This window comes from Phoxinus phoxinus (assembly GCF_949152265.1).
Source record: "Phoxinus phoxinus genome assembly, chromosome: 16".
Classification (NCBI taxonomy): Eukaryota; Metazoa; Chordata; class Actinopteri; order Cypriniformes; family Leuciscidae; genus Phoxinus; species Phoxinus phoxinus.
Window position 1 is genome coordinate 9,453,140 of NC_136891.1, and position 24,015 is coordinate 9,477,154.

The 24,015-nt window shown below is 36.3% G+C and overlaps 2 protein-coding genes across 3 annotated transcripts; one reads left to right on the forward strand and one right to left on the reverse strand.

The window, feature by feature from the left end:
- Positions 1–1,588: 1,588 nt before the first annotated feature.
- Positions 1,589–17,533, forward strand: slc5a6a (solute carrier family 5 member 6a). The gene is made up of 16 exons (XM_079639629.1): positions 1,589–1,744; positions 7,127–7,580; positions 8,446–8,511; positions 8,861–8,912; positions 9,019–9,086; positions 9,350–9,504; positions 9,695–9,835; positions 10,016–10,145; positions 10,285–10,373; positions 10,477–10,589; positions 10,764–10,831; positions 10,982–11,068; positions 11,400–11,563; positions 12,081–12,184; positions 12,799–12,920; positions 13,004–17,533. The coding sequence occupies exons 2-16, from the start codon at positions 7,233–7,235 to the stop codon at positions 13,163–13,165; spliced, it is 1,869 nt and encodes a 622-aa protein (XP_079495755.1). The 5' UTR covers positions 1,589–1,744; positions 7,127–7,232; the 3' UTR covers positions 13,166–17,533.
- A 186-nt stretch (positions 17,534–17,719) lies between these two features.
- On the reverse strand, positions 17,720–23,795 carry ephx1 (epoxide hydrolase 1, microsomal (xenobiotic)). Of its 2 annotated transcripts, none has more exons than XM_079639631.1 (9): positions 23,641–23,795; positions 22,661–22,854; positions 22,377–22,557; positions 20,957–21,175; positions 20,715–20,844; positions 20,169–20,383; positions 19,101–19,209; positions 18,889–19,011; positions 17,720–18,244 (listed from the first exon to the last, which is right to left on the reverse strand). In XM_079639631.1, the coding sequence occupies exons 2-9, from the start codon at positions 22,841–22,843 to the stop codon at positions 18,034–18,036; spliced, it is 1,371 nt and encodes a 456-aa protein (XP_079495757.1). In that variant the 5' UTR covers positions 22,844–22,854; positions 23,641–23,795; the 3' UTR covers positions 17,720–18,033. The 2 variants fall into 2 exon arrangements, with proteins under 2 accessions (XP_079495757.1, XP_079495756.1); XM_079639630.1 differs by having other exon boundaries at positions 23,645–23,718.
- Between the last annotated feature and the right edge of the window lie 220 nt (positions 23,796–24,015).

Here is a 24,015-nt window from a genome sequence, read left to right on the forward strand (position 1 = left end):
ATCTATCTTGCCTTGAATCAGGCTGGCTGGTGGTGGTGCATGCCATGGTGTAGGGAATATTTTCTTGGCACAATTCGTACCAATTGATCATCGTTTAAATGCCACAGCCTACATATTGTTGCTGATCATGTCCATCCATTTATGACCACAGTGTACCCATCTTCTGATGGCTACTTGCAGGATAACACACCATGTCACAAAGCTCAAATCATCTAAAACTGGTTTCTTCAACATGACGATGAGTACACATCAGATCTCAATGCAATAGAGCACCTTGGGATGTGGTGAAATTGGAGATTCACATTATGGATGTGCAGCCGACAACTCGGTACTAAGGTGTAAAAAGTGGTGAGTGTGTATACACACACACAAGAGGAAAAGGGTGCCACTTTATGCAACATTTATGCAACAATATTATATTTGCTTACAGTAGTGGTGGTGCTAATCACCTTTTACTTTTGCACTTGTGTAAAACATTACAATAAGCTTGAACTAATTTTAAGTGAGAAAATTTTGGTTTGGACCATTTCAACTTCTTGTCAAAGATTTAATAAAATGACTTAAACGTCACACTCGTCCGCATACATGGGGGATTGAGAGAAAAAATACAAATAAACATTCAACTCTGGTGGTCACAAATATAAAGGGAAATAAAAGAAAAAGTACAAAAGTCGGTAGAACGGTGATCTCTTCTCCTCACCTGTAAAATCTATTATTGACAGTCTACAAATGCGCACTCTAATTTTACCTCAAATTACCATAAATTCACAAAGTGATCGTTTCAACCCCTGCAACTGACCCAGTGAGTGAGTGGTCTTTAACAGACAGAAGAGAATGTCACCTATCTCTCTCTTCATCAGTTTCTATCCAATTCAAGGCACTATTTGCCTACAGAACCGCCCTCCCTTAATTCAGACTTATGTGCCCTCCGAAGCTTGCGTTCGACAAGTTTTTATTATTATTCAGAAATACACAGGAAAGAAAATATATTTATGAACATTTCAGCAGGTTCAAGATAATTTTGGTTAATTCAGAGAACACGATTCAATGTTTTAATTAATTGACAGGCATAAAACGTAGTAATAATCAGCGTTCTTCTCATGAGTAAACTCTGTCTGCCTGTAGAGATCAGACAGTGGTAGAGAATAGAGATGCGCCGCTGAACGCTGATACCGGAAATTACAGTAATAGAACGCGGAAGTTGTGCAAGTTTCTCGCTTTGGAAAAAAGCGTCCGCTAAATGATTCAATGTAATAATGTAAATGTAATTTTATGAAAATAAAAATTCCCATCAAAATGAATAATTATATATTGTGACAAGAAAAAAAAAAAAATCGAGATCCATTGAGGTTGTATTGCATTTAAGACTATTAATTTCTCCACAAACTGTAATATTATTAATATTGCAAGAGAAATTCAGTACATCTTTTAGAGGATTTTGAACATTTCCAAGCATTCAAACATATTGCACAATGTAACACCCACATGAAAAACAAGTATTTACGATACATTAAGATCTCGTCATATCTCAAGTAAAAAATTGTATTATTAATTATGGGTTTCATATTTTGGTCGAGAGTGAGGTAGTGACATGACGTTTCAGCGTGACGTCAGAAGCACATGTGCATCAATGGAGCAGCAACCTTTGCGTGATGTCAAGGATAGTAGGGGTGGTCTGAACCGAGACTGGTTTAAACCTTTCTCCGTTCATCACTCACTATTCATCGCATGAACTCTGACCAAGGTAAGATAATACATGATAGCTGAGCAGAATGAATAACAAAGGTCGCTAAAACACTCTAAAAACTGCAAGAGCACATTGGGCGCTGCAGCGTAGGCAGCTTCGTTTATTTATATACATTGCAGTGTACACTTATTATCACTGTATATGTTTTACTTGGCTGCGCACATTGCGTTTTTCGTGACGAAATGGTGTCACCCTTTTACATCAGCATGTCATTTAGAGCTGGTATTTTCCGATTGCATGATTGGTATTTTCCGGTTGGACAGTCATTCAAAGCACGTTGTGGCAACCAGCAACATTGCTTTTCGTAGCTTTACGCAACATCGGGTTAACCGTAACTTATCTAACTGAAATCAAATATCCATACCCGTTCTTAACACTAACGTACACGCGCGCAATCTCCTTCTCGAGCTCGTGGCTCTGTTGCTCGCGTTGGTTGTGAGAGACTGTTTGAGACATTGAGCGCTCGATGACAGTGAACGATTTTCATTTTAAACGCCATTTTCTTTGATGATACGTACATCAAATGTCGTTTTTGTTTTTGTTTAGATTATAATTTTTTGGGGAAAAGTGTCGTATACCGCCATTAAAACGCATATGGAAAATATATAATGGTCACTGACTGATAACACGCGCGACATGGCAGTGTTTGCAGAACTGTTTTCATGAAATATCTATAATAGGCTATACTTTATCTGTAAGTAAGATGATTGATTTTAAATAACTTAACAATAATCCATATTGTATTTTATTTTGAAATGCATCTGTGAAACTTGTGAGAAAACAATTGCTTTTAATATTTAAAAAAGTGTCAAGGACATTAGTTTGTCATTATGAATAATGTACCAGTAACTGGCTGTCATTATGGCAAAGTGCTTGGATTTATCAGATGTCATATGGACTGATCTTAATCTTTAAACAGATAACGTTTGCAATTGCAACCAAATCAGCCACATTGCTTTGAAACCTCAGGTAGCTGTTGTAAAAAGATGTACAGCCCCAATAAATATTTTGTTGGCTGGAGAAGTTTAAAGGTATAGTTCACCCAAAAATGAAAATCCAGTCATTTGAGTGTCAGAGTAGCTATATTGTGATTTCAGCTCATAGCCTGTTCACAGCAAAACATAAGTGTTTCTCCACTACCATGGTGCTGCTACATAAGACAAACACAGAATGCCGGACTACAAAACTAAACTGTACACTACATACATAATTAAATGGGCTAAACATAGCAGTTAAATAAGAACTAAAAAAGAGCTAAAATAATAGTTGAACATTATACGCAGACTACGCACGACTATAAAGTGCACATGTGCATACCTGTGCAAACTGCAATATTTACTCACCCTGGTGTTGTTCTAATGCCACATTGTTTCTTTTTCAGACCTTATAATGAGAAACTTAAAAAGTTGTCCTGTTTAAGTTTATCGATATAATGGCAATGAATACACAAAAAGATGCAAAAGTATCACATAATGATCCCATACGGCTAGTGCTGTATTTTCCAAGTGTTCTGAGGGAATATGTTAGGATTTGGTGAAAAACAAACCAGAATAATTTATTATTTAGTGAAACAACTGTGATCAACTATGTTTGTTACATTCTCTTCACTCATTATTTGCCTTTTCCTTGGTTTAGAAGTGGTAGAACATGGATTGTAATTATTTGTTACAATAGCGAAGAGGGGGGCCTGTAAAAAAAAAAGTTTGCAATTTCTTTTAACCAGTTGGCCATTTTAGTGGACATAGTCAGTTCCCCTTAAGTTCACACAGCTGTCCAGCAGAAAATGTAGATCCCATAAAATGTTGTCCATTACATTAACTCTGGATATGTTCCACTAATGTTTGGCGATCAGAAACCGATACTTTTTGTCTGTACACATAACTTGGAAGAGTTTTTGTTCTATCAATAAATAAATAAAAAGCATACATGATGCACTACAGTACAGTAAATATAGGCACAGCATTTCAGGGTTAAAGTCTTATGGGTTTTGATCAACACAAGGATGAGTAAAAGATGACAGAATTTCCCTTTCATCGCTTTGGCAGTTTACATGCAGCCCATTTCTCTCAAGTTGCTAATCCTAATGCTGGCGAAACAATGACTTTTCAGGCATTGTTAATCATGTTGGTTGGCCCAGCATGCTGTGAGCTTGGTATTTTAAGTAGCGTGGCAGCTTTTCACTTGGGCTACTTCATTTCACCAGTGCTATAGTTCATGTCAGAACTTGTTCTATTAAAATCACTGCCCTGTTTTATTTCCTGTTTTCTGATTGAGGAGTCGTTGAGTTTGAGTTTTTTTAAATGTATAAAAAAAAAAAATATGTAAATCTGTGTCTATTAGTGATACATCTGATCCTTATTATTAGTTGTATGTGTTTGAGAATTAATTTCTGAGATATGTAATATTAGAACATCAGAAATTAGAACCTGTTATGAAAATCAAAATAAAGATTAAAAAAATGATATGAAAGATTATATCAATGATTATAAAATGAAAATTATATTGTTATTATTATAATATAAAAGGTTCCTGAATGACAGCCTCACCACGTAATTAGAGCTACAAATTGAAAGTTGTATTTCAAGCTAGATTTAGGCTACTCTTTTGGTACTAGAATGTGTTTTATTTTTAGTGTTAATCCCACTCAATAAAACTGCTTTTTTAAAAGTTAAGCCTAAATTTGAGAGGAACTAGCACAAATAATGGGACAGTTGGATTGTTAGTTGATTGGATGGTTAGAACAGCTGATGTTTACTAGTTGATCATCTTAATCAGGGCATGTGCTGTACAGTGAGTTCTGATGCTGTTCATGAGTCATAAACTGTGTTTAACAAGCAGGAGCAGAGCTTGATCATAGAGGCTAAAGAAAATCAGACAGACACTTTGCTGCACATTTATCCCACTGTTTGATCATCAAAAGCCTTGTGACCATAGAAAGGATTCAGGCTTGTCCCTCTTTTGCCCTGGATACTTATCCATAATAGATTTCGGGGTTTTTTTTAACAACGGTTTTCCATCATGACAAGAAAGAAGGGTCGACAGATCTTGGCCTGTGTGTCCTTGTATTTTCTTCACTGTTCTGCAGATAAGAACAGGTTTGTCCTTTCTTTTCTTTCAAATAAGAAATTAGAAAGATTAAATTGGTGTGAAACCCTCCATCCTAGCCCAAACATCTCTTGCGTGGTGTTGTTATCGGAGTTGCCACAGAGCTTCTAGGTCAGAGTCTTATCATATGCCGTATGTGAGACACCTTTTAGCAAACTGGCCAACGCTTTGATCACACAAAATGAATCTTGAATTGAGCTTTTGCTTGAGTTTTATGCTTGATGCACTGTAAACGTACCCAATAAAATGATAAAATAATGCTGTTATCTTTTTTTATTATTATTATTTGCTCAGATTCCAGAGAACTGCTTGTTCAAAGTACTCACATGCTGCTGTCAGAGTACCGATTATTTTACTCCGTGCGTGTGAGATTCATTCAAAAATGCTGATAATAATAATAATAATAAGTTTAATTTATATAGCGCCTTTCCCAAGCTCAAGGACGCTTCACAATAACAGTAAATAACAAACTGTTTACACATAAACGAAATAAATTTGCCCAGTCCAAGTAATGAGCGATTGCAGTTGCAAATCACATTACATTTGCGATATACAAACATCAAAAACAGAGGCAACAAACATTAGGTCCAGACAGCATGGTGGGCAGTTGGAGTAAATATGTAATAGATTATTGGTACCTCAGTTAACATAGTGACTGTGTTATGTCAAGTTAACATTTTCATGACTGGTAATACTGATTAAATAAATGTGGTCTGAGTTTATACTTAAACTCACTGATTAATTCAGTAATGAAACAAGTTAGGCTAAGTATTAATGAGTGAGTCATTGAATCATTCAAATATATATATATATTTTGTATTCAATTCTAAATAAATGAAACATTTTTGTCAGAACTTCTAGTAAATTACATGTTATTTTGTTTAGTTTGTCTGTTCAGAATCGTGATCTCGATTTGAAACAAGAAATCGTGATTCTCAATTTATCCAGAATTGTGTAGCTCTACCTAAAAATGAAAAATGCCATATTTGCCGTGGTTCCCTGCATGCAGCTTACTAGAATCACATGTTTTCTCATTGTAGGACGTATTGTTCCACGGGACAGGACAGGATTGTGGCTCTAATGCAACTAATTTACAGATTTTTTGCACTTGTAATCAGTAAATGAGTAAATGAGTAAAAAAAAAAGTTTAGTATCATGTTTGACCTTTAACCATTTTATGGGATCTTATGTAACATGCCTGCTACTAAATGTGTGCAGATGAATTAAAAGAGTGGAATAGTTCTATAAAATGAAGTAGTTGTCCCCTCTGATCATTATTGAGGTTTACTCTACTGTTCAGAAAATAGTTGATAAGATGGTTTAATGTTTTTGAAAGAAGTCTCTTAATCTAAAAAATGTCATCCGCATCATCCTCTCAGCATCACCTATTACATTTTTTTTTTTAATAAGCTTGAACCTTACAGAATGTTAGACTAGTTGTTGTAAGCTGGTTTGAATAGACAGGAAGCCCTAGAGACACGAGAGCCTATTCAATTAAAAAGAAAAAATGTCTAAGTCACATGATGACTCGTAATGTGCCTCACAAGACCAGTAGGTTGTGTGATTGACAAACTGAGAAAACTGTTTTTTTGGTTTTAGTATTTCATTTTATTTGTATATTTTTTAATAAGACAATGAGTCTGGAACTTCATAGAATAGTGATAATGAGATTGCATAGCTTTTAAATGATTTTATGCACTTATATGTACATAAATGTATGCACTTTTGAGTGGTAAAAAACCCCCTAAATCAATCAGAATCAGATTAATCTTAAGGATAGATGAGGTGTCTTCCTTTTTTATTATTATTAAAATTTATGTTTTTCATGTCAAATATTATAGGACTGCTGAAATCATGCTGCGTCCTAAGGCCACCTATCAGCAGCTCAGAAAACATAATGTAGAGCTTTTATCAAATGTAGGCGAGCCAACGGTGCTTCAGCTTTAACTCTAGTGATGTCTGTCTTTGCAGCAGCAGTTCTATTCCTTCTACTGATGCTATAAAATAAATTGGCAGCTGTAGCAAGCAACCGTGTATTTCACATACTTCTCCAATCATTTAGTCCGCTTAAACCCCACCTCTCCACAAACGACTGCAAGCTTGCATTGATTGTTGAGAGCAACAAAATAGTGATTTAAAATATATTGTGTGTGTTTTGAGCCATTTTGCACATGTTGTGTAATGCATTAGTGTAAATGTTTCTTTTTGCCTGCAAAGTATAACTTGGATATTCTGTTTGCATTTTGGGCTAAACAGTCTTTTAATTTTTTACAGCACGTCACCTGCAATCCTTCACGATGACCCAATGTGTAACTATCTGCTGACCCTACACTGATCATTCAGGGGCCACATCGCTCTGTGCGCTCCGACTCACGGCATCATGGGGGACGTAGTTCAAATGCACTTCAGCACGGTGGATTACGTGATTTTCGTCTTGCTGCTAGTGGCCTCCGCTGGAATCGGCCTTTACTACGCCTTCTCAGGGGGTCGCCAGAGGACCACGCAGGAGTTCCTGCTGGCCGACCGCAGCATGCGCTGCCTTCCGGTGTCTCTTTCGCTGCTGGCCACTTTTCAATCAGCGGTGGCCATCCTGGGCGCCCCATCGGAGATTTACACACATGGCACACAGTACTGGTTCCTGGGCTGCTCCTACTTCCTGGGCCTGCTCATTCCTGCACACATTTTCATTCCGGTTTTCTATCGGCTCCGCCTCAGCAGCGCCTATGAGGTACCACTATAGACATTCACTTTATTAGTTTGTTTGAGAGACTGGAGTCAATCACAGTTTGGGAATCGAAGTTGGTTCTTTTTTAATAAATCAATCAATCAAACCGGTTCAGAAATCAGTCAGTGAATGACTTAAAAAAAAAAAATCCTTATCCAGTAATCATCAAACAACTGGAAAGTTCATGGAAAAGCTATTGATTTTTATTAAAAAGGGTGAGATCCCAATAAACTGTCTTGCAGCGTTTCGTGAAAGAGTTCAAAATGGAAGCTTTCTCTCACTAGTGGTCTCAGACTGTTTTAAAATGAATAATTGCCATCAGTTATCATAGCAAAATAAACCCCAACATTATAAAAAATATATTTGACAGCATGATTCTGACCAATAAAAATCTAAGCATTCCAGAGATTAAATATACTGTTTTATGACAGTAAATAAGGTCTACACTACCTTTCCAAAGTTTGGGGTGGGCAAGATTTTTTAATGTTTCTAAAAGAAGTCTCTCACCAAAGATGCATTCATTTGATCAAAAATACAGTAAAAACAGCAATATTGTGAAATATAATTGCATTTTAATAATATTTTTTATTGCATTTTAATAATATTTTTTATTTTATTATATTGTAAAATGTAATTTATTCCTGTGATGGTAAAGCTGAATTTCCAGCAGACATTACTCCAGTCTTCAGTGTCACACGATCCTTCAGGAAGCATTCTAATTTAGTGCTAAAGAAACATTTCTTATTATCATCATTGTTGATTGAACATAATTTTGTCATTTCTGTAAATTGCAGTAATCAAACTGAACACAGAACTGCTCTATGGTGTTTCTATTTGTATTAAATCACATTCTTTTTCCTCTTCATAGTATCTGGAGCTTCGTTTTTGTAAAACTGTTCGGATATGTGGCACTGCGACCTTCATCTTTCAGATGGTGAGTTATGAGCAGAACCTGGGTGTTTGCAACAAGTTATTAAAACCTGAAGGAGTAATAATCAAATAATCTAAAGTAATATTGTCTTTTACTCTGGTTTTGCTAGGCATAAAGACGCCCTGTTGTCAATATAAAAACTTGAACTTACACCTACAAATCTATTCTGACACCCCCTATTGATATGGACAATATTTTACTCCGCGTTCTGCATCTAAAGTGTAATGATTCTCAAAACTATCAGTTACTAGATGGGGTAATTCAGAGAAAAAAGTTATTATGTCCCAAAGCAATCTAGTGGGCCTGCAGAAAAGTATCCGTTACATCTGTCTATTTATGTATTTTTCCGCAGGTTATCTATATGGGAGTCGTTCTGTATGCTCCCGCACTTGCACTAAATGCAGGTAAATGAGACTATTTATGCATTACTAGAAATGCATGTCGCTGTATGTCAGATCAGTGTGTAATTTGTTTCTCTGGTAAATGTTTCTTATTTGTTTGTGATCGCAGTAACAGGTTTTGACCTTTGGGGGGCAGTGCTAGCCATGGGATTGGTGAGCACGCTTTATACAGCATTGGTAAGTTGGAGAGGCAATTAATCAGAAGTGACTTTTATAATGTTAAAAACTATTCTAAACCTACCCATCACAGAAAACATACTGCATTTTTACATTAAAATCACTAAAATCACATACAATCACTTAGTATGATTTCTAAGATGTTTTTCTCTGGACTGGAGTACCGGTAATGATGCTAAAAATTCAGCTTTGCCATCGCAGGAATAATTTTTATATTTGAAAAACCTGTTGTAACTCACCTGTTCCTCTCTTCTCTGTGCCAGGGGGGTCTGAAAGCAGTGATCTGGACAGACGTGTTTCAGACAATCGTGATGTTTGCGGGGCAGCTGGCAGTGATCATTGTGGGTACCCACCAGGCAGGTGGCATCGCCGAAGTATGGAGGAAAGCACAAAACGGCAGCCGTATCTCAGGCCTTGAGTGAGTGTTGCGATTTTAAATCATTTTGTTTCATATATTAGAATGGATTACCGAAAAACGACAGTTTTTGTGCCTCATGTCATTCATTTTTAGGTGAACTGTTCCTTTAAGATTATCTAACAAACACTGTTCCACATGCCAGAATTGCAATTGAAGCCTACATTAATTGTTTTGTGGTCCCCTGTGGCAGCCTGAACCCTGACCCGTTAGAGAGGCACACGTTTTGGACTCTAGGAGTGGGGGGCGTTTTCCTCATGCTGGCCCTGTATGGAGTGAATCAGGCTCAGGTCCAGAGATACCTCAGCTCCCGCACAGAGAAAGAGGCCATCATGTAAGAAAACACCTCACTCTTTGTTAAGTCAATGGAATTTGAAACTGTAAACTTGTTTAAAGTACCATTTGCACATTTGTTATATTAAATTACTGCAACAAAACTCTATGATTTCAGAGCACCACAGTGACATGCTTTATATTTGTTTTCATAAAGTTTTTGGGGTGTCTTGTTCTCCAGGTCCTGCTATGCAGTGTTTCCATGCCAACAGGTCGTGCTCGCATTGGGCTGTTTAATGGGTCTTGTTATGTACGCTCGATATGGGGAGGAGAGCCCCCTGGATAAGGGCTACGTCAAAACAAATGACCAGGTCGGAAAAAAGAGTGTAACAAATTCATTTTGTTAGTTTAATTCTTATACAACTCTTGTTTTGGTAGTTTAGCGTTTAGCGTTTATCATGAGAAAGTCACTCTCCACCTCTCTCTCTCTCTCTCTCTCTCTCTCTGTAGATGGTACTGTACTTTGTAATGGATGTGTTGAGAGATCTTCCTGGTTTACCAGGACTGTTTGTTGCCTGCCTGTTTAGTGGAGCTCTCAGGTATCAACCAGAGTTTGTGATAACAAATCTTCTTACATAATCTTATTGTAATTTTCACATTTTTGTTATTTTCTTCTTTAAATGTGTTTGCTTTATCCTATAGCACAATTTCATCTGCCTTCAACTCTCTGGCAACAGTTACCATGGAGGACCTGATCAAACCACATGTCCCAGCCATGACGGAGGCTCGTGCCACCCTGTTATCAAAAATGTTGGGTAAGTGAATTTTCAATAACTGTCTGAAAAGCAGAGCTTTTTTTTCTTTTTTTCTATGAGTGGTCCATCTCCTCCCCTTATGTTCCTGGTTATAGTACAGTGATATTGTCCATACTAAACTGAAAGCCCATCCTGGGATCATGGGATTTTTTTTGTCCTTGTATTCCCCCACAGCGATTGGCTATGGGCTTGTGTGTCTAGCTATGGCGTACCTCGCATCCCTAATGGGCTCTGTGCTGCAGGTGAGGTCCATGATTATCATAACATGGATATAATAATCAGATATATACAAATACATTTGAGGTGTAATTTAATTAAATGTAATTATACAGTTAACAATCTTTCTGTCTATCTCTGTGATTTTTCCCTTCTTTCCCTTCTAAATCCTTAAGGCGGCACTCAGTATATTTGGGATGGTGGGAGGACCTCTTCTTGGTCTTTTCTGTCTTGGGATGTTTTTTCCTTGGGCCAATTCCACTGTAAGTCAAAAAGCAAAGTATTGCATTTATTTGATCAAAAATACAGCAAAACAGTTATTAAAATAACTAAAAAACAGTACAAATTAAAATTACTTTTTACTATAATAATATATTTTAAAATAATTAATTCATGTGATGGCATTACTCCAGTCGTCAGTGTCACATGATCTATATCATTGTAGGCTACATGATGATTTGTTGTTCAAGAATCAAGAAACGCGTTTATTGACCCAAAACAGTTTTGTAAATATCTTTGTTAAATAAGTAACTTGTCACTAATGCAGTGGAATTTAGTAGATGATTTCATTTCATGGACTGAGTGTGTTTTCAGGGTGCTCTGGTTGGACTGGCATCAGGGCTGGTCATGGCTTTCTGGATCGGTATCGGCAGTTTTGTTTCACGTATGTCTCCACCTGCGATAAATGCCACCATCATGCCTGATGTAGGAAACATGACAACAGCTGTCATAACAACCCTCATCACAGCTAAACCCAGGTGTGTATTTATAAGAAATGAATAGTGCTCAAGAATCCATTTTCTACGCTGAAACGCTTGATTACTTTAGACCAATCAGAAATTGATTATTTTAGCTTCTGTGGTCAGTTGCATAAACTAGTCATACAGGTTCTACATTTGTTTCTGTAAGATTGGTCATAACTTTTTTTGAAGTCTGTTGTTGCATTAAAACATAGACTGGTCAATTTTGAGACTGAAAACTGGTGCGAGTGTGAGACAACCTGTCACTCACATGAGATCACAGCAATAGATCCAACCATCCAGTTAATTCTCGATGGACAAAATCAAGTCCCTACATTTTCTTTTTCGTTTTTGAGAAGCCGTTATACTTCTACATCACAATAGGGAAGAAAAGACTATCAGAACTTCCGTTTCATGCCGACTTTATCATAATGGGACAGTGCAGCTGGCCCCTGATTACAATTCATAAAGCCTTTTTAAAAATGATAGCTACAGACTAAACCGGCTCATTTATTGTGTCTTTTTGTCTTTTCAGGCCCTCTGGAGTTCAGGCTCTGTACTCTTTATCATACATGTGGTACAGTGCTCATAATTCTACCACGGTTGTGGTGGTCGGACTACTGGTCAGCTTTCTCACAGGTAAAGTGTGTTTCTAAACACTTCAACTTGAAATTGTTACTCTTATATTATATAAATAAATATTGGGTAGATACACTGGTAATTTGCTTTAGTACAGTGACATATAAAAGCTAATAATTTATTTTTGGAAACACGTTGCATAAAAATATATAGATGCCTTTTATATTTTAGTAAAGGGGTCCATCACAACAGTATCATCATATAAGGGGGTCCTTAGCGCTACAAAGTTTGAAAACCCCTGGTCTACAATGACATTATTAGCAGTTTTATTTTGGTATTATTTATATAATATTTTAGTATTTATTAAAACATTTAATAAGTTTTTATTTTTGTTTTTAGTTTAGTTTAAGTTTGAATAATTGTATGTGCTTTTGTAATTTTATTAGTTTTTATATATTATATATATATTTAATTTATTTTTGTTTTAGTTTAAGTAATTTTAGAATTTTAACTTTTTTTTGTTGTTCTTTTTCATCTGATATTTTTATTTATATTTTATTTCAGTTACTGAACACAATCTTTAATAGTGTTAGTTAACAATAACAACACTGTTTACTATGCAAAAAAATAAATACAAATAAAACATATACATATTGTGGTTTGTGTCCACTCAGGGCCATGGAAGGAGAAGGACTTAAACCCAGGTACTATTTTCCCTGTGCTTGGCACTTTGCTGTTCTTTCTGCCCCAACGGTACAGGGAGAAGCTCTGCTGTGTAACCCCACTGGAAGACAAGGTAACTCAATAGAATGCTCGGTTGACATCACTTACAAAATCCAGTTTCATTTACAACATTCCTACTTTCATTATGGGCTATAGCCCAAAGGTCTGGACCACCAGCCTTACCTGATGGCCCAGAAAAAGAGCAACGGTGTTGCCTGCACTAATGAGGAAGACAAGATCAGGGAAGAGGAGGGAGAACAGATAACCGCCCAGCCAACTTGTAACCTGGCCCATACGGTGCAGGAAACAGCCTTGTGAAATCTCCTACTCTATGACAGACTTAAAGGACACTTAGTTTCCCACAGGCTCAAGAAGAAAAACATCTGTTAGAATGTCAACAGATGCCAGCGATGGAGGTGAGGGGTTGTCTTGCTTATATGTGATACTTTATGATGTCAGTGTTCTGTCATAAAAATCGTATTGTGTTTGAGATCCTGTTGAACAAATTGAGATGTGTTGAGCTGATGTGATCACCTAAATCTTTTAGTTTACATGTCCTAAATTTAATCTTAAGATTACTGGGTCGTGATATACACACGCACAAATCAAAGAAACCAAGCTGAACGGCGGGTTTAAGATGGATGGTTTATCACGAGAAAGACCACAGTTTGCACAAATCTTTAGTCGTTTAATGTCACTGCCATTCAAGTTTCGGAGTTTCTCTCTCCCAAAGATTTTGTTTCGTCCAAAGTTCACAACCATTAGCCTTTCCATTCTGTTTGCCTTTGAAAGCACTACAGATGCGTTGACTAAACCGAGTTAAGTTTACAGCTAATGAAGAATGGCTAGAATCGAAAAATGTAAATGTAGTGAACTTTCAGCGTGTCATCTGCAGTGAAGAAGTGCCATATTGTGATCATCCAATGAATCTAATGCATGTTTAATCTGTAGTTACCTCATTGAAGCCCATTGTTTGTGACAAGTGCCTCCTCTTATGAATGTATGATGTAGTTTTGTGACTGGATTGTTTCTTTAGTTTGTCGTTTCATAGTCTAACCCAAATGGAGCATGGCTCTGACCATGATAAGATGGTTTTTAAGCATCTGGATGCCCCTCTATTGAATTCCCATGATTCTTTGCATTGTGAGAGCCTGGCTAACTATACTTTAACATCTCAAAAAATATATATTTATGTTTGCCTAGATTGCATATTATTTTGGTATACATCAAACCATCTTGAATATGACCCTGATAAGATGCTTTTTTAAACATCTGGATGCCCCTCTATTGAATTCCCATGATGCTTTGCATTGTGAGAGCCTGGATAACTTTACTTTAACATCTAAAAAAAAATTGATTTTGGTATAGATGATTATTTAGGAAATGTTTAGAAATGTTCTTTCAAAGTTACAATAGCCTATTATTCACATATTTGATCTTAGATTTAATAGTAAAGATGCTTGTTATAGTATCAAGAGTACTGTGAAGACTAACTGCATAGAATTGAAACCTCAGTGCTGGCTACTGACCATAATTATCAGTATTAGCATATGAATTGATATGGTTGCACTTGGGTTCTTGTAATTTGATTAGTTTTTGATGTTATTGTGGCATTTTCTGTGCTTTGCTGTCTAATCCAAATCCAAATTCAAACCTCAGTCTAAGCCATACCATTTGTAGTTGCTATAGGATTCCTAGGTCCTTGTATTGTGCCTATGACTGGAACGAGAACTTACGGTACTCTGAACCTGTCACAATCTCACAAACACAGATATATAGTCTATTATATTTTCAGGTTATGTGCGCTCTGGGTCAACAGTTTGTGGAAGTCTTGCAGTTTTTGTGTTTGTTTGTTTATTGTCGATGTCTCATCTTGGTCTGGTGACAGTTTTACATTTGTCTTCAAAGAATCATCCTATGTGGAATCATGATCTTTTCATGGTGACTTTCAATTTAATTTCTACGTGCTGTTGCACCTCGTCTTGCTGCTTTTTCAGCATCTTGCTTATGGGTGCTGCATTTTTAAATGGGCATGCCATGATACAAAAAAACCCCCTTTTTTTAAAGGGTCTCGAGACTAGTGTTGTGGACATTTACTTTTAAAAGTAATGCATACAGTATACAGTATTGCGTTACTCCCAAACAAAGTAACTAATTGTGTAACTTTTTATTGAAAGTAACGCGTTACTTTGTGTTACTTTTACTTACCTATGCTGGGCTTGCTTGTTTGTTTTTAATAACAAAAAAGTTATATTTTTGGCACATGTAAAGGCTATATTTAGACACAAAAAAATTATAAATAAGACTCATGTTGAGGGGAATGTAAATTCACACCTGTAAGGTAGAGGGTGCAGCTCAAGCAAACATTTCAGTAAATAAAAACTAAAAAGTGGAACACAAATGTGATGTTCATCTTAAAGGATTAGTTCACCTCAAAATGAAAATTTCCTGATAATTTACTCACCCCAATGCCATCCAAGATGGTCATGTGTTTCTTTCTTCAGTAGAAAATAAATAAAAACATTTCAGGATTTTTCTCCACACAATGGACTTAAACCGCAACCACATTATTGAAGTCCAAATCGATGCAGTTTCAAAGGGCTTTGAAGTGCGATCCCAGCTGAGGAATAGGGTCTTATCTAGCGGTATGATCGATCATATCAGGAAATTTTCATTTTGAGATTAACTAATCCTTTAAGCCATTTTAGCTTATTAGTAAGGTTGAATTGGATCATTAAAGGTCAGAAGCATAACAATTTGGTTATTAAAGTATATTTGTATTATTTAACATATTTAATTAGTAAATTTAATAAATATTCTAGGTTTGCAATTCAGTTTTTATTAATTGAGGAAGACTGAATCTGTTTTTGTGCAAGTGAGATGAGTAAATGCCTGCTCACATTTAGTCTAGAACTACAGTAAGCATCATGTTAACACATAACGCCTCTGCACTTACTCCCGATTTCTCTCAACTTGGGGACAGACTAGGAGAGCTGTCGTTCAGTAAATGGGAAAACAAAGTAATTTGCATCACTTATTTGAAAAAGTAATATGTTATTTTACTCATTTACTTGAAAAAGTAATCTAATTGCGTAACACGTTATTGTAGTGCATTACCCCCAACACTGCTCGAGATCCTGCGTTCTTTCCATCTCGTAGCGCTGTGTCTCGGATGTCTCTTTTGCTGCACTGCTTCTTGTTCGTCCTGTATTCAGTTCGATTCCGTTACGATCCATCTTGCTGTATTTTGAAAGTTACTTTTTGTGTCCAGCCTTTTCTACATAGCCTATTGCTCGATGAACACCTTGTTTTTAGGACACCATTTCAAGTTATACTATTTCTAACTTTTTAAACATCCTTACATTCCATTGCAATCCTTTGTTTTTGAATGCAAGTACGCGTCCTGTGTGAATTAACGGCCCCAAGGGTTAGTAGAGTGATGATGACCACTCTACATTTCATAAGATCTTCACGCCTTTTGAAATATATTGACTGCAATGAATTACGACATACATTTTTTAGCCTAGCCTAGTTTTCAAACGTCTGCTACGGAGCCGATGTGTGTTCAGCCATTCTTGACACAATTTTTTTTAATCCATCCAGTTCAAGCTTTTAGATTAATAATGACATTTATTTCAGGTATGGAAATAAGAAATTCGTTTGGGATTTAGAAACTTGAGCATTCCACTCACATGGTCCGATAGAGATTATCCCTTCAATGTAAACAGTGATTTCTCATGTTCTCCTATTATATTCATTGTGTAAAAGACATTGTTCTTAACATTACTAGTGTCATAATGTAGTCTGGAGTAAGACTGGATCAATTGCGTGTTGAGTTGCCATCCGTCATACCTGAAATTACTTGAATTATGTGTGTAAAATGCTTTAAAACACCTGAAATTTTAAAAGTATAGAGTACTTGATTTTACAGACTGAATATTGCATCTAAATTGTTCCACTGATGATTTTTTTCTCTCTCCTAAGAGTGTCTTAATTGAGAATGCATTTCCCCTTTGAGCGATGAAAGAAGGAATAAATCACCACAGGCACTTTTTAAATCTGCCTACAACAAGACTAATTGTTAAGGCACAAGCAGGGACTGAACTATTATAAGCTATGCTGTCCTACAATCTAAAACTGTGTAACCCTATGAGAATCAACCTTGGGGGGAGGGTGTCTATGTGGAGAAAAAAAACACTGAGCTCTACTGTGAGAATTGCTTTTTTATGACATTTTTAATACACATTTTATATGGAAAGCACAACACTCGTTAGTGCAAAATAAATATTTAAATACGTAATATTTATGTTTGTATAAATATTATGAGAATATTTATTTTTATGGAAGTTTTCCTATTTTATTTTCCCAAATATGCATTCCAAAAACCATAAGCAATGGAGTCTGACCAGCTTGATTGCTTTGGGCGTGCCTTCACTTAGTGTCTCTTGATTTGATTGGTCGTGAAAGTTCCCGCTGAGAACTTTCCTTTATGTGAAAAAGAGGCAGTTGCATTGGCCTGCAGAGCGTCTATAGCGATGATCATTTTATTTAAACAGAGGAACCGATAGCCACTCTAGTGGGCATTACTTTGAACCATGAACACTCATTGTTTCCTCTTGATGAATTGTTTGTAATGAGAATGTGATATAAAATTCGTCTTGATAAAAATAAAAATGTCTTCCTGACTGTCTTCTGTGATTTCTGTCATTGCCACATATCACTAGGTTTCAGTAACTGTGCTTAAAAAGGCTAAAGTAAAATATTTTCATACTGTTTCATATCATAATTATATTGATCTTGTGGTCCTATTCAAAAACTGTTGAAACACCTCAGCATCTTCATAAATAATCACATCAAAAGCAAGCTCCTGTCAATATATAATTATTTAATTACAATAAAGCACCTCAGCATCTTCATAAATAATCACACTGAAATCAAAAGTAAGCTCTTGTCAATATATAACTATTTAATTACAATAAACAAAGGCACATATTCCGTAGTATGTTACTAGCATTAAACAGCGCTATTACTGTACCTAAAAATAAATGTAATACATTTGTTCATAATAGTGTTGATTAGCAGATTGTTGTAGTCCAAGGGTTGTTTTTTTTTTTACTTCATGGTCATCACTGTTTATATGCATTTATGAGAGTCCCATGGATGGGAATAAGATGACATAGAATTACTCATTTCCTCTTTCTCTTCTCTACAATCTTGACAAAGTTCTGAACATCCTCTGCCAGTAACTGCGGCTCCTCCATAGCAGCAAAATGGCCCCCACGGGCCATGGGAGTGTAAGTCTTGAGCCTACGGTATTTCTGTGTCACCCACAATTTAGGGGTGTGCATCAACTCATTGGGGAAAGAGGCCACACCCGCTGGAACGTAAACTGGAAGCCTATTGGGTGAAAGAGAAATAGCACATTAATGAAGTGATTTTTGTATTATGCACTACCATTCAAAACTTTGGGGTCAGTAAAATGTTATCTTTTTTTATTAAATCAATTTAGCAAGGGGACAATACATTTATTTACTGGGTGATGGCAAAAAAATCAATTTCAAATAAATGGTGTTCTTTTTAAATTTCTATCCATCACAAAATCCAGAAAAAAAATACCACGATATCCAAAAAAAAAAAAAAAAACATTAAGCAGCTCAACCGCTTCAAACATTGATAATTAGAAATGTTAATTCAGCATATTAGCATGATCTCTGAAGGATCGTGTGACATTGGAGTAATGCTGCTGAAAATTCAGCTTTGCCATCACAGGAATAAATTACTTTTTAAAATATATTAAAAAAGTAACAATTATTTTAATTTGCAATAATAATTCACAATATTACTGTTTTTACATTAAATAAATGCAGCCTTGTTGAGCATAAGAAACTTTAAAAACATTAACTCTTTACCAATCCCAGATGGTAGTGTACATATTTACATGTAGAGCAGTTCCTGTGTCAAATATCTCCAAACACTTTTGGGAACACTATATTGAATAAACAATTAAGCTTCATGTTAATCAAAGCCTGTATTTCTCTTACTTCGCATGGGGCTGGTCTAAGCCTTTGCTAAAGTTCTCTTTGTAGAAGCGCATGGAGGATATAATGCACCTAGAGGTCCAGTAGATCATCACATTCGTCAGTAGATCATCAAGAGAAAACTTCCTGTTGGGGAATCAACAGATTATTTAACTGAACACGCCATTCACTGACTTTTTAATGAAGCTAAAAAAATGTAATTAAAAAAGTACTACCTCTCCAGTCCACCATCCTCAAGTTTCTTAAATTCAGGATCAGTCCAGGTTGAAAATTTCTCCAAAATGTAGGCAGCCAAACCAACAGGAGAGTCGTTCAATCCACGGCCTGTGCAATACAGTCAAGCTTCAAATTATATGTTACACTAAACCAAATATATAATCCAATGGACCAATGTCACAACAGATTCATATGTGGAGTCTATAGAGTGCAACAGTGCCCGCCCCCTTATTCAGTGGCACTGGTTCTGGTATTTTTTCCATTCATTTTTCCTATAGGGATTTTTTTTAAAGTCAATGTGAATCATAACACTACAAACTTTGATTTAAAGGATTTTTTTTTTTTTAAATGTACACAAAAAGACAAAGGTACAGCTTAGGTACAGTGAGAAAAAAACACAAAAAACTACAATCCCATGAAGCATTGCGAACAGAGAAATATAAAACTATTCATTTTCAAAAGTAGTAAAAATAATAATAATAATATATATATATATATAAACTAGGGATGGGCATTTTTTTATCCATATATACCTTCGACCCTCATGTTTATCTTGCACAAACGGCAATAGTCGCTGAACGTCATTGTTTACAAAAAAATATCTTACCCATCGTCTTCTTCCTTGTCTAATTTCTTTCGCTCTACATACGTCATCTGGTATAATGGAAACGATTGGCTATGAGCTATACATGCGCATTTGATAGACATTCTTAGCACCCAATAAACGGCGCCGGGCATTCGTAAACCACGCCTCAAATACGAGAAAATGAACATGTGGTTCCCAGACCCAAGTCTCAACGAGAATTGGGTCTGGCGTTAGCCAGGCTACTGTTAAACAATTATTTAAAAAAATAACCTGAAATAATGTGGGCTGGCGGCTTCAGCAGAAGCACATATCATGGATTAACAACCTCGTAGCTCATAGTAGGTATTTTAAATATTTATAAGTTATTGATCAATTTCACTATGGAGAAAATGTATGTTTTTACTTCCACGACCGGACTGTTGCACTCCATTCAAAGATGCACATTTTTATCCATTTAATTCACTTTGAATATGTCTCTCACCTGCAGTGTCAGGTTTAGTGGATTGTATGTGCATGTATCCAGTCTCTTTCAAGCTATTCACTACAAGCTTTTCCATGCAAGGGAAAATGCGTTTCACATCATGTTCAGTGAAGCCAAAGAGTTTGGGGAAGCGTCGACCAAAAAGTATAGACAACATCATGAGAAGGCCTGGTTTTGCAGGTGGAGCAAAGTTAACGTGGAGGCCTTTCACAGCACTAAAAACAAAGGTGAACAACAAAAGTACTTGACATCTTTTTTATTTCTATACACATTATCTTCCTTTAATATATCTGACTTTAATTTACTACATTCTATCTGATGTTTTCAATGAGATTAAATACTTTAATACAGTGTTTCCCAACCACTAGGGGGCCTCAGCAAACCTCCAGGGGGCCCCAAGAAGTCTTAAAATCAATGTTGTTCTTTTAACATAATCTTAAATAAATGTTGATTTAAGTACCAAAGGTACGTATCAGTTAAAATAGGAGGGCATTTGAATATTGTCTTGAAGTCAAAAAAGTTGAGAACCAATGCTTTTATACATACTTGGGGTCCAGCTGGGTCATATTAGTGGTAATAAGCCAACCCCAGTCTCCTCCCTGAACGTAGTACTGGTTAAAACCAAGACGCTTCATCAGTTTATTAAATATGTGCGCTGCACATACAGAGTCGAACCCTGTGCAAAACACATTATGATCAATATAAAATGGAATTGTATGGAAAACAGACCAATTTACATGTTTTTGAAACAATTAAATATCTCTTGGGTTGGGTTGTTTGCCATTTACCTTTCTTATGTGGGGCCTCTGAGAAACCATAACCAGGTATTGAGGGACAGATGACTTCGAAGGCTATGTCATCAGGGCTGGCCGGCTCCGTAAGCAGGGGGATGATCCCATAAAACTCAAAGAAGGAGCCTGGCCATCCATGGACCATCATCAGAGGTACTGCGCGGATTCCCTCTGGCAGGTTCTTCGGTTTCACATGAACATAGTGAATATCAATACCTTTTTTGGATGGAGGACAATACAACACAGGACAACAATGAAATCTGTTGTAGTGTACTACTATAATATATGTCTATCTGTGAAAAATAATACCGGTAAGTATCACCTGGATGATATTTACTGAATAAAATTGAATATATTTTCTTACTAATTTTGTGGTGATGATTCCAAAAATAGTGCCAATTTTCTCACTAAAACATGATGTGCATTTCATAGCATTTTTGCTTTCAACAACCATTTGAAATGGTAAATGGACTGCATTTATATAGCGCTTTAACAGACCCATGGCCACCAAAGCGCTTTACATATTGCCACACATTCACTCATTCATACACCGACGGCGGTGTCAGCCATGCAAGGCGCCATCCAGCTCGTCGGGAGCAGCTGGGGTTACGTGTCTTGCTCATGGACACCTCGACACTTGGTCAGGTGAAACCGGGGATAGAACCACCAACCTTCCGGTTTGTAGACAACCTACATCAGGGGTCACTCGGTCCTGGAGGGCCGCTCTCCTGCAGAGTTTAGCTCCAACCCCAATTAAACACACATGAACCAGCTAATCAAGGTCTCACTAGGCATACTAGACACTTTCAGGCAGGTGTTGGACCTGGTTGGAGCTAAACTCTGCCGGACAGCGGCCCTCCAGGACCGAGTTTGGTGGCCCCTGACCTACCATGAACATGGTGGCCATGATTCCTATCTTTCTCTGAGCCATGTTAGAATTATTTGTTTAATTCTCTGCTGATTTTCACATGTATAAAAAATTATGTTAGGCCTAATCCTGATACATCAGAGGTGAATGTACAGTGAATTTTTGAAGTTTATATTTAATTACATTTTATGTTTTACTACTTCCAAGTTTTTACTACTTGTGTTTATGTAAAGTTCTTTGACAGTATTTGAACACTCATTTGCAAATTGTTTAAAAAAAAAGTTAAAATATACATTTTATATAGGCCTAGTTCTTTTTGTCATTACAATGAAACCTTTGACATTTGACTGCTTTTGCTATTTTGATTAGAGCAGTAAAAAAAATCATCTTTTCACGTTTGTAAAAAATAATGTACATGATTGAAAGTTTTTTTGGAAAATTTTGAATTAAGCATCATCAAATTAGATTGTTTTTAGAAATCAGCAGAATTTTTTCCAAGATGCAGAGATGTGTATTTCTCTCTATAGCTGTGTACTAGTTAAGACTCACCTTCGATTTTGGTTTTGAAATGAGGATATTTATTCAGTTTATCCACTTGTTTGCTCCAACTAAAATCGTTCCTCCAATAAGACACAACCTTATCAAGGTATTTGGAGTTGAAGCCGTAGTTAAACTGACTATCTTCAAGAGAAGGAAAGGAGCGGGTCTGGTCCAGCCTGCGGTGCAAATCCTAAGGAATATAAAGGAGCTTTTTCTTAAGACAAATCCAAAAAGTATATCTCCACTGAAATAATTATTCAAAATGTTATTCTGATGATGACATCAGGATTTACCTCAATCTCTTCTGGAGTTGTCTCAACTTTAAACGGGCGGATACTATCGTCCTCAGGTTCTTGGGGACAAGCTCCCACACCCCACCACCCATCCTGAGCTTTCAGGACATTCTTTCTCTTCTTCAGGAATACCAGAGCAACCACTGCTCCGACCCCCAATGCCACTGCCAACTCTATGTACATGGTTTACGGGCCTGGAATAAAGCAAATAATAGTTATTATCAACTAGATTTAACCTGACATGTCTTGCTCAATGATAGCTAGCTCATGGATCACCCCTTGCAGAATTTGAACCAGCAACCTTTCATTCCACTAGTCTAGGCAACATGATTTTAATGCATGCACGCAAGAAAATGGAGCAAAGGTTTATTGTTGCACAACATTCCCAGCACTGGGATTAGGGTGGACAAAGCTCGGTGGTAACAACATGTGGGTCACAATGCATGACAAAGCTTTTCTCTGTCTAACTCATAATGCACAGTAAACACCCTGTGAATAGCAATCTGATTTGATCTGTGCTGTTATGCTAATTATGAATTATTCACAGAAATATCATGCGACATAACCTCACCTGACAAATAGTTTTTTTATGCAGTTAAATGATATAAAAAAAATATCTGAATAATAATTTATTTAATCTAACAGGCTAGAATAGATGATTATAGTGGAATTATAGCAATTGCTAAATTCTTCTCAATATTTATCTTGAAAGAAAATAAACGACGAGTCGCTAACAGAACCTGCACAGAAGTTACTTGCAAATCAATTTACCCTAATAAAGTTATTATTAAAAGCTGTAGGCTATAACAATGAAGTTGTTGCGTAATCAGTTTAATTTCATGAAAAGATATGTAAAAAAAAAACGGAGCTACATCAACATCAGGGATAGCAACATTGTTGTAAATGAACATTAGTTAACAAAGTTACTAGGTAAAACATGCAAAAACGCCATGATTAATAACACCAGACATGATACTCACTCACCCCAATGTAGCAAAGTTGCTGTGTGACCGTTTAGCACCAAGACGCAGTAACATAAGCCCAATGCACTATGGGAAATGTAGTCACAAAGGCGCTTTTCTCACTCGTGGAAAATACATGTCTGTTATTCTGTTGTGTGAAATTTGTTTACGTCCTTCTTTCAGATAATAGTAGTGGTTTTATTTTAGTAAAGCTAACTGCACACCAAGCAAACGTTTTCACATTTCATGATATTGTATTTTGATTGTAGTTATTATATGACACGGTAATTAAGTTAGATAATGGTTTCAAGACGTTTTGTTTTTATTTTATTTTATCAAAACATTAAAAAAGTAACAAAAATAAACCTTTTTTAAAACTGACAAACATTTAAC

Bases quoted from the DNA above. Each gene is read 5' to 3' on its own strand.
- slc5a6a (XM_079639629.1), top strand. From the start codon at position 7,233: ATGGGGGACGTAGTTCAAATGCACTTCAGCACGGTGGATTACGTGATT. The intron at 11,564-12,080 runs GTGTGTATTTAT...TTGTCTTTTCAG, and splicing joins CTCATCACAGCTAAACCCAG to GCCCTCTGGAGTTCAGGCTC. The intron at 12,185-12,798 runs GTAAAGTGTGTT...GTGTCCACTCAG, and splicing joins ACTGGTCAGCTTTCTCACAG to GGCCATGGAAGGAGAAGGAC.
- ephx1 (XM_079639631.1), bottom strand. From the start codon at position 22,843: ATGTACATAGAGTTGGCAGTGGCATTGGGGGTCGGAGCAGTGGTTGCT. The intron at 22,558-22,660 runs GTAAATCCTGAT...TATATTCCTTAG, and splicing joins CAACTCCAGAAGAGATTGAG to GATTTGCACCGCAGGCTGGA. The intron at 20,384-20,714 runs GTATGTATAAAA...CTTTGTTTTTAG, and splicing joins ATGACCCAGCTGGACCCCAA to TGCTGTGAAAGGCCTCCACG.